This window comes from Physcomitrium patens, chromosome 8 (genome assembly GCF_059467195.1).
Source record: "Physcomitrium patens ecotype Gransden chromosome 8, ASM5946719v1, whole genome shotgun sequence".
Classification (NCBI taxonomy): Eukaryota; Viridiplantae; Streptophyta; class Bryopsida; order Funariales; family Funariaceae; genus Physcomitrium; species Physcomitrium patens.
The window spans coordinates 14497052-14507899 of NC_143417.1; the positions used below are offsets into that span (position 1 = coordinate 14497052).

The 10848-nt window shown below is 41.6% G+C and overlaps 1 protein-coding gene across 3 annotated transcripts; it reads right to left on the minus strand.

Annotated features, from left to right (window-relative positions):
* Nucleotides 1-211: 211 nt before the first annotated feature.
* On the minus strand, nt 212-6360 carry LOC112286041 (scarecrow-like transcription factor PAT1). Of its 3 annotated transcripts, XR_016504585.1 has the most exons (6): nt 6055-6360; nt 3662-5179; nt 2872-3485; nt 2555-2628; nt 1534-1788; nt 212-1323 (listed from the first exon to the last, which is right to left on the minus strand). XR_016504585.1 is itself a non-coding variant. In XM_073535964.2 (4 exons), the coding sequence occupies exons 2-3, from the start codon at nt 5100-5102 to the stop codon at nt 2872-2874; spliced, it is 2055 nt and encodes a 684-aa protein (XP_073392065.1). In that variant the 5' UTR covers nt 5103-5179; nt 6055-6360; the 3' UTR covers nt 2402-2628. The 3 variants fall into 3 exon arrangements, 1 of the variants encoding a protein (XP_073392065.1); XR_002970913.3 differs by having other exon boundaries at nt 252-1788; XM_073535964.2 differs by lacking the exons at nt 212-1323; nt 1534-1788 and having other exon boundaries at nt 2402-2628.
* Nucleotides 6361-10848: the final 4488 nt, after the last annotated feature.

A 10848-nucleotide genomic window follows, 5' to 3' on the forward strand; every position in this document is an offset into this window, starting at 1 on the left:
AACATAAAATATATTTATGCACGTGTTTATCAATGCCACTTACTTAACATTTCTTTTAACAAAAGGCTTGAACTAAATTTAGTCTACTAACAAAAGAAATAACTCAATACACTCAACAAACTACTTTTTAAACGAGAACGTCAACCATGGCATACAAACGCCGGGAACGCCAACAGTTACATTCATCCGAATCGCAACAACAGTTTTCACAATCCAACCACATTCATCCGAACCGCGGTAACAGAATGGATCATCCGAAGCGCAATAACGGGGTAGGCCATCCAACTATTTTCATCCTATTACGTTCATCCATCTAGCAAAGCCGCCGCGGCGTCGGTGTATGGACCGACGCGGAATGGCTAGCTTAACGGCGAAGTTGTTTCAGGGCCTGATTCGAAGCCCTTCTTCACATCGCCCGTTACGATCGGACCCTAGCACGTTGTATTCAATAGCTGAACCTGGTGTCGAGTTCGAATAGGTTACCGCCTTGGAAGGCTTTGAGTGGTGTTCAACCAACTCCGAAGCGAGCGAGATATTTACTGAAATCGTTTTTCCAGGAACACAATACATCTGTTAAACTCCAGTGATGGTACCGTAATTGGTGAGCTAGGACTGCAGCAACCGAGCCAACTTGAGGATAGTTCAACAGATGTGCTACAGAGGCAGTGTTACAGGTGGTCTTCCTCCTTCAGAACCAGGAACTGAAAGCTTGGAAACTAACACCAAAAAGGAGGGTCAATTATCGGTCCCGGAAAAAGGCAGCATTCACGGCTCATCTGGCAAACTTTTACAGCGCTGCAAGTACTGAGTCGAATCATAATGACGCACAACTTGGGTCTGTGGCGAGAGCCGGCGGTAAAGGCCATGCCCAGCTGGTTATGACGGGAGAGTTGTCAGGGTGCAAAGGGGCGGGAATGACGCCGCCTGTTGCTAGTGCGCCGCGGTGCGGTGATCGGGTTCTAAGGACTAGGATTGGGTGTGGGTGGTGATGTTGGGGATGGATCTGCGGTTGGTGGTCCGGAGGATTAGAATACCAGGCAGCCAATCATCGAGGAGCTTGATGTTGCCACTGCAAACCACTGAACCCTGTACAAGCTCCCAGTCTTGTACCGTCCCAGTCTGTTCAAAATCTAGACCATTCTCATGGCGACGACTCCGTAGTCGACAGAACTCGTGCTTTAAGGCTCTCTGGATGAGCTCGAGGTCAAAGTTGAATCCATCTCCGACAACGAATAACGCTGGTCTGGCTGGCCGCTCGCTCTCTTGTTTGCGACTTGAAAGAAAGCTCATCTTACATTCAGGTGCTCGGAAATACAGCAGTAGCTGCAGAGGAGTAGATGCTCAGGCAGCTTAGTGTGCAGGTGGTACAAAAATCAAACTTCCTTAAGATGAGTTTCAATCACGTAGGAGATATCACTAAATATACGAATTTGTACAACGTACTTAAAACAAAACCTAGCGACGAAACATACCAACTGGGTGGCCGTTGACGAAGGTAACCACCAAATCGCGCGAAACATTATTGCAACATACCTGCCCAATGCCAATGTTGCTGATTGCTCGCCTCAATTCCAATTTTTAACAAAATTCCGTCAGATTTCCTTTTGCAAAGCGATTGTGACATAGAACTCGCCTTGTTTCTTCTCTCACAATCGCGCTCCTCGAAGATTTTTCAACTTCACAACTGCCTTACCGTCATCAGCGATGCGAACCGATTGCTGCAAGTGCATTTTGGTCCTACTCAAGCCCGGAGAGCAGCATCTTCATTGCGTTGTGGGCAAAGGTCCTCTGATTCGGAGCAAAATGAACACCCACTTTAGGTTCAGTCTTTGGACAGCAGGTCACAGGTTCAACAAGAAACTTCGGCCAGATGCCCCCTCTCTCTCTGGAGCAACACAAGTATCCTCCTTTGAACAAATGATCTTGTTCTTGTCTGGTTCTCGACACCAGCATTAACGAAGCAGATATCAATCCCTGTCACTCTGACACCTAAGTGAGGTCAACACTTGTTCAATGGCTCGTTTCCCCTAATTGTTAATCTCGTAAGAAAATTTCGAGACGTGGTGCTGAGGTTGGACACTGGAGCGCAGATGATAATAATGTAATCTATAATTAGTCACGCTCTGGATTTATGCTTCTTATATGTGCACGCAAATTATGTAGTAGCAGACCAATTGCACGATCAAAGAGATCGTGGGAATGATGAGGGTAATTGTACATGTGAACCGCTCATCATTTTGTAAATAAAACATGTGGTGCAAAGCATGTGAAGAAAATTCCATTTTTGTGATGAAATTTAGATTTGTAGGAATGAATACGTTTGAGAGATAAACCTACAGTCAAATTTAATACATACATACATGGTAGTTAAATTACATTCCCAGAAAAGTATAGGCAGTGATGAGATAAAGAAAATATTTTTGATTGTTTAGTTCAGTTAGGTTAGACTTGAACAATCGATGTAAAAGTTAGTCCAGACAACCTAGCAGCGTTTCGTAACAAAAAAAAAAAAAAAAAAAAAAAAAGAAAAAAAAAGGAAGGAATTTGAGTGTACAATGAGTTTCCCATTTGAAGCCACAAGATCTGCCGTCCTCATCGTCCTTTTATCACCTTCTCATCATGTCGCGACTGTGATCACATCATTATGAATCAATGCAAGATGACACATCTTCTTAGAGAGTGTGAAGTGGTCCTTAAATGTATTTACAAAACCGGAGGAAACAGCAGGATTCACATCGTGCAGATCCCTTCATAAGTACAGATGAGCGACTTCAGACCAGGGGGCAAAAATTAATGCCGAACGTTGCACACTACGAAACTGCTGCTTCTAAGAAATTAATCTGCAAAATTAGGGCTCCACAATCGCCATACCTAAGAGCACTTCCATGCCGACACCGTGATCAGAGATCGGTCCTGCCATGCAAGGGCGATGCATCCAGATGGCCTCTGCAATCGAAAGCTGTCGCAGAATTGCCACAAGAGCTGCTGGGCCTGACTATAGGCATAGTGACTGAGCGGCACAAGGGTAAAACCAACCGTTTCCATGATCCGGATCCACGTTTCTGTGCACTCATAACGCTCTGTCCTGTCCACGCCTTCATTTGCTACGATGTTCTCAATTTGTTTCGCGAAGTAGTTGTTCTCGACGTTTAACCGGTCGTGACAATCTCGAGGCATGGTGGAGTCCAAGGAATCGAAGAGGGCGCAGTAGAAGTGGAGTGCGTCCATGAATCTGGGCCTGAACTCGGGTCGGTTCAGAGCGGCATCATGCTCTGTGAGGGTTACGAGCGCGGGAGAGAGGCTAATCACTGATCTGAGAAGCCTAAGTATGGATGGTGATCCCTCCTCATCCAGCATCTCATGCAGTTGTAGCATGAAGTTTGCAACCGTCTTCTCGTCCGGGTTGAGCTGGATTGACTCCGGGGTAAAGTCCTCCATTGACACCAAGATCACAGGGCAAAACTCAAATTCGACGTTTAGATGCTCTACACAGTGAAGAAACAATACCATGCAATCAGACTAATGACTGAACCGATTGTTTGGAGACGAAAAGCAGCGTAGAAGCTTTCTGTTGTGATATGTACCTTGGCAGTGAAACATCCGACAAATTGGTATGCAATCCATCTGAGATGACAGAAAAAACAGAATTCCATGAGCGTACCTGCAAAGGATTGAAGCCTTTTGCCCGTCGCTAGTACAGACAGAGAGGCAGATTCAGATGCTGGGTTGTTGACACTGATTCCAGTAATCCTAACCTTGGGAGGTGGCTGCTTCTTCGGCAGGGAAGCAAATGCTTGAAGCAAGGCTGCCCACTGAATTCCGTGGGTGATCCCAAAATCCAAAATATGCACCGACTCACACCCTTTCACCGCCTCCAAAATTGCTTGGTTTGCAGTCAAGTGAGCGAATTTCATGTATGGACATGCCTCGTTCAGCACTTGGCATGCCTTGGGTGAGTTGTGGGGGGCTTCCAGCACACCGGGATCTGCCTCCCCCTTCCCTCGTGCAATGCGTTTTGTCAAGGCATCACAAAAGTAGGCAGCGACTCGTTGCATAGGATCACCAAGGGGCGATGAGAGATCTCGAAGACGGCATAAGGTAGACACCGCCAAATGTTGATTCTTCTCAATCTGAGTAGCACATTCTAAGAGGAGATGGACGAGGTGTACACTGTGATCCTTGTCTAAGCCACCACTGTAGTCGCTCTCTGTAGAACGTTCCTCAGCTTCGGAAACGTCCTTCCTATTTGCGTATTGGGTGTGATCACTAGCACCAAAGCTTAGCTCTTCTTGTAAGGAAGGATCAGCCGCTGCTTGGTCTAGCTGCTGCAATGTGCGAAGTCGATGCTGCAATTCGTAGTCCTCTTGTTGCAGCCCTGTCCGCTGCAATTCTGCCATTGCAGAGGCATCTTCACTTTCGCTGTTAATTCGCACTCGCAGCTCCCGGGGCAGGGTGAAGTCGTTCTCCCATGAATCAACCATGACGGGGGGCAATGCAGAGCTCTCGGTGCTTTCACATGGTTGTAGGTCACCGATGAAGGACTCCATCCACTCATTGCCACTCGCGCTGCCATAGGTTGGGCCACCCCCAAAGCCCATGTTGAAGTCGTCCATCTTCAAGGGTGGCAGCACGGTGCTCGGTGTTGTTGGAGCAACACAATGTAAGCCCTGTTCGAGTTTCAATGAAGGAGATCCGTCCTGCATTAGGGCTACATTGGTACGTCGAGAGAATGGGGAATTCGCCTTCTCAATGTCGCCTACGTGTGGAGAGTGTTGTAAATTCACTGGATCTGAAGGGGAAGAGCAGGTTTGCAGCGACTGTCCACGTTGTAGAGGCGAGCCAACGCGGTCGAGCTCAATCCCTGGATGCAGGGGTTGCATGGTCATGGAGCCAGCCAAGGGCGAAGAGAAGAGGTCCTGCAGCGATGCCTGCTCCGTCGACTGTCTGTAGCGGGGAGAACCATACTGAGGTATCATACTAGGAGAAGAAAAATCTTGCTTACTGTTGTAATGGGAAAAATGCAGGATCTGCTGTGGATGGGGCACAATCGACGGGTCAGAGCGTGGCATACAAATCGCTGCTCCAACATCACGTCCAGCCATTTTCTTAACTACATCGATCCTCGGGTTTCAGCGTGCAAGAAAATCTTGCGGACATTATGGAACTACTACTGCCAGCCCTGTACACATATCAGATCAGGTTCACATCAGTTCATGCTCAAGAGGCAGAACGAAGCGCAAAGCTTCACTCACCAACTCTGGGCTGAATCCTACCGACTCCTGCTCCGGCAAATCTAGACTCGGAAATTTGTAGGCCTCCAGCTACAAGTGCACACAAGGATCGCCACAAACTGAGTATCTTAAACCTAAAATCCTCCAGACTGCTGTTCGTTTAGAGAGCCGAAAAGCCATATTGACACTACATAACGAAATGAGTTGAACGCTCTCTAGGCAAACAAAATGCTCTGTAGTGTAGAAAAACAAGACGGAAAACTCTTCTTGCGTGAGGCCGTCGAGTAACGATAAGTCACAACATCCAAGCTGATCCCAACATAGAGCTCCAAGCTAACACGTCCAAAACTAGAGGATAAAATCTCGCTCCCGGCCTCATCTGTACTAACGCAACCCAGCTCATTCATTGATCACTCGAAGCCTCTGCCCTCTACTCCTCTACGATTCCTCATCCCTCGTAATCCAACCCTTCCAGATGCTTCTAATTTTTCTTTCATTTCACCATCTAACGTACCCACCTACTGATTCTCCCAGGTTTCACGCTCGAGCTTCAAAACGCCACATATTCCCAGCCACAAAACACCTAACGCGAACTACACACTTACTCAACCAGCTTTTGGAGCCTCCACAACCAACCAGGTGACAGATTCAACCACTGCACCACCAGATCCCGCACTCAAACCCACAACCCACGTCCAATTCATCAACCCATCACTGCAAAAACCACCAAACATCCCTCGCCTCACACCGCTGGGACGTCACAATCCTTTCCCTCCCTCCCTCACTCACTCCCACCTCAAGCTTCCAAGGAACTGAGCTATACCTCACGGGATCGAGCGCCACTGACGCAAATCTCCACCAAAAGACGCGCCTCCGATCCCGACCACGAGCCACGACAACGACGAAGAAGTGATTGGGACTCAATGGACAACAACGAAGCAAGGGGGATCGCACTGAACGTAGAGGTGAGGTGAAAGTTAGGTGGGGGAGGATGGCGCAGATTGAAGGGTGAGGTGGAAGAGGAGGACGACGAGAGAGACGTTGGAAGGGGGTGGAGTGGGGTGGGGAACGGGGGCCATGGGAGCTGAGGTCCTGGCCCCCCTCCCTCGCAACGACTGGATTCTTCTTTTATTAGCTCTGCGAGAGAGAGAAAGTGGGTAATTTACACCACGTTAGCCTGTCTGCCTCCCTGCCTGGTGGAGATGGGTCACATTCGACGGCGATGGAGCGCGGATTCGCCCCCCCCCCCCCCGCCTGCTTGCAGCCTCGTCCTCCTTCCTTCAACTTCGTCGTCTTCGTCGTCGTCGAGGTGGGGAGCCGTGATGGTGGTGGTGGTGGCTCGGGAGCGGAGCGTATTGGTGGTGCGCCGTGTGAACGCGCACTATTGACTTAATGCACGTCGTGGGCACTTGATTACAGGTGACCGGCTGTAGTGGGTGTGTGGATGACTGGGCGTGACCCTTTCAAGTGTCGCTGGATCGGTGTGGGTATGAAACGGGGTTTCGTGAAGTCAGAGGGTCATCCATCCTCTTGAGCCATAAGCCCTTAGTAACTCAGTTTGTTAGTTAGTTCTCATGTTTTGGATGAGGGTAAACTTGGTTAGCTCTATGTAGCAAACGCTATGAGGGGAAACATATTGTTTTGTCTTGTTTTGGAAGTGAATAGATTACTTTACTTCTATTATTATATTTTAAAAGTTACAAACTTTTAATACAGTAAAGTAATCTATCTTTAAAGATAGATTACTTTACTTCGTTAAATAAAAATATTATTTTTTAATATAAATCTTTTCCTTAAAGAAAGTGGATTCTTCTTCTTTGTCAAAAAATTTATTAGAAGTTGCATATCACCCTCCTCTAATTAAAATTTTTAATTTGTTTGAGTTGTCTATAGAAGGAAAAATTATGGATGCTATTCTCAATAGAAGTGAGAATAGATTTGCAACTATTGCAGATCTTTATGAACTTGTCAATACTCTAAGAATGGAAATCTCATGTATTTTCAACGTGAATCATGGAGGTATTATACCTATGCCTATAGAAGAAGTTCAAAATCTCCAACAAGAAGTTGTGGAGTTGAAGGAAACAAGTGGATTGACCTCTCAATTAAATCTAGGGAGTTTTGCTTCTACAACCATGATGGGAACAAGGATTAGTATGCTTAAGAAGTTTGGTGGATCAAGATCAAAATTTCAAGGATTTTTGCAACAAGTCTAGTTCTATCTAAAATTGCATCCTTTCTAATACCTTGATGGATTTACTCAAGTTAGATTCATAAGTGCACTTCTATCAAGAAGTGTTCTCTCTTAATTTACATCTTTAATGGAAAAAGATTCAAAACTCTTTTATGATTTGAATTCATTCTTAGAAGTGTTTACGACCACATTTGGAAAAAGTCATTAAGAAAGAATAGCAAAAATCAAGCTCTTATCTTTACAGTAAGGATTACGATCAGCCACCATATATGCTATTGAATTCCAAAACCTGGCTTGCGATGTAGACTAGAATGAAAAAATCCTTATCAATCAATTTTGATATGGATTGAAGAATAATATCAAAGACTTGTTACTAACAATATAAAAGACAGAATCTTTGAAATAATTTATTACTCAAGCCATTGCATATGGCAATCAATTATTTGAAAGTCATCAAGAACAAAGATATGGCTGGAGATGAACAAATCAAATAATGATGACAATTCCTAAATTTTTAGAAACTTATTTATGAAGGCCACAATCAATGCAAATTGATACAATATATTTTAAACTCTTCACAAAGCAAGAAAAGAATCGATGACGTTAAGAGGGCTTATGCTTATATTATAGAGAAGATAATCACACAGTTTAACATTATCTAAAGAAATAACACAATTATAAAATAAAAAGTACAATTGCCAAAGAAGACAATGTGTCAGAAAACAAGTTGCTCCAACTACAATAGGAACCATGTAATTGGAATCATGTGTAATATCTAATAAAGGTCTTATTTTTTCTTCCAATTTCTCACTTTTTTTTATAATAAAAGTCTATTTATGACCAAAAAATTATAAAATCTTAAGCTTATTGGATTTAGCAACCTCAACTTATTTTATACATAAAGACTTTATCAAAAAATAAGATATATCTTTAAAAAAATCAAACCTGTTGTTAGGGACCATATGTAAGAGAAAGTTTTAAGACTAAGAAATGGAGTTAGTTCAATATTAAAATAATAATTAGATATAAGGCAAGAAGGTCATAGCTAGACAACAAGAAATGAGTTGTTGAGACTAAGAATTCCCTCATCGTCAACTCTTATATATATTAGGTCCTAAAAACCTTCTTGAGAAGTTTCCATGAGACTTGGGAACAAATCAAGCTTAAGATCCTTCTTTGGTAACTTCTTAAACCATCTAAAGCCTCCTAGAATCTTTTAGAGTCTCTTATGTCTTTTTAGAACTTTTTTAGAATCTATAGGAATATTCTAGAATCTTCTAAAATCTTCTAAAATCTACACAAATCTTTTTAGAATCTTTTAGAATCTCTTAGAACCTTCTCGAATCTTCTTTAGTTATATGTCTGTGACATCATCTCTTCTTCTAGCTTCAATGTCTTTGAGAAGTAATGTTGTTGCAAGTCAATATATGCACAAGAAGTTGAAGATTTGTCGCATGGTGTCTGCTATATATTCCAGTTGTATTTTGTAAGAAAAATGATTCATAAATCCTTGTAGCCATCGATAGTGCCCTAAGTCTTCTACTTGTGACCAAGCATGAACTTTGGTATCATTGTTATGGAATTGTCCTATAAACACTCATTTTAGACATCCTTCATAAGTAGGTTCTACTTCAAATATAATTATCAACAACCTATTACTAGGTATCTTTTGACGTCTTCATGGTTCAAGCGGCTCTTCATCTCGGGGTCATTTTTACAAGCTATTTGGTTGAGATGGTATAACTGGCAGGTTGTCTATCTTTTGACTATTCATATTATATAAAGTAGACAAGATCAAAAGAATATAAACAAGCTATGGTCGTGAACTTGAACTACTGACTTATACTCTTTTAGACATTTGAAAAAACTACCTCTTCAGAGGTTGTCTCTTCTTCTTCTTTGTGAGGCCAAGAACTAAAAATCTTCATGGTGAAGTTATCTTAGTAAGCTATTGTTCTTTATTTTACCATTTTTGGTCTGGATGGATATAATTGATGGAACTTTTGAATCTTCATTTGTACATTTACAAGGTTGCCAACTAATTCCTAGGTATGATTGTTGATATCATATCTGTGCCAATGGATCAGATATTCAAACCTTTCATATTTTATCCTTAAATCTAATATCTCTTTTATAACAAATTCAACATGATTATTGACCTCAATCATAAGAGGTATCACGAACATACATATTTACTTTGATAATTATCTAAATAATAAGAATAGGTAGAAGTAAGTTTAAGTAGATAAATATGATAATATCTTGTAGAAAGCTTCCTAAAAGCTTCATAGATATTGCTTTTCCTTTATACATATCTATAGGTGATTGATAGGTTGAAAACTTAGCAAACAAGGAAGCCATATGTCGATATGTTGACCACTTGTAGTACAAATTGGACATATGGCGCACACCTAGGAAACTTGCCTTGCAAATTAGACATGTGTCCTATAAGTTAGATGCATATAAGAGGTTTTATAGCATGTCTCCACATGGTTCTTAATTAAGTAGTATATATAGAGGCAAAGGTGAGGCCTTCCTCACTTTTATCAACTCTTTTCTTGCTTTTAGTCTAATTTCAAGAGTCTCATATTTTCTAATCTTTGGCAATAGCCATTCCAATTCTTCTTTGAATACACATATTTTCTCCTATTTTGTCACTTTCCTTTTGATACAAATTCGATGAGTTTATGTATCTTCATCTAGTTTGTATCTTTGAAAAATTGACAAGAGTATACATACAATATTAGAGCTTATTCCTTTCTTGATTAACAGTAGATTATCACTTTCTGTTGATAAGACATAAACATATTAGAAGTTGTGGATTATCTTCTTCTAAATTGATATTATTTTTAGAATTTTTTTCTTGATTCTTGAGTATTGTATTCTGTGAAAATAGATATTTTTTTTATTTTTTTTATTTTTTTTATTTTTTTATTGTGCTAGCATAGGAGAGCTTGCTGAAATGAAGAGTGCAATTATTCAAATATAAGAGCAAATGAGAGAGTTAATGCTTACAATGCATCAATTTAGTCTACCACCACAAAGAGCAACAAGATCATCAAGCAATGAAGATATAGAGATGATTGGAGTGGCTTCAACATCTATACCAAGCTATATTAGTGCTCTTATGAGAGAACATTGTTCAAATTTTAAAGAACCAAAAATTGGATTGTTTGAAAAGTTTGATGGTACAAGATATACGTTTTGAAGATTCATCAATCAAGTATAATTGGTAATTAAACTACAACCTCAAAGTTATCCAACTTAAGGATCATAAGTTAGGTTTATTGGAACACTACTTTCAAGTTCTATTTTATCATGGTTTTCATCATTTTTTGAACGATGTGATCTAATATTGGATAATTTAGAAGAATTTTTAGTAAAATTTCAATCTATATATAGAGAACATAATGCAATCCATGT

Excerpts from the sequence above, each read along its gene's own strand:
- LOC112286041 (XM_073535964.2), bottom strand. The coding sequence starts at position 5,102 with ATGGCTGGACGTGATGTTGGAGCAGCGATTTGTATGCCACGCTCTGAC. Across the intron at positions 3,486-3,661 it reads AAGGCTTCAATCCTTTGCAG|AGCATCTAAACGTCGAATTT; the intron begins GTACGCTCATGG and ends TTCACTGTGTAG.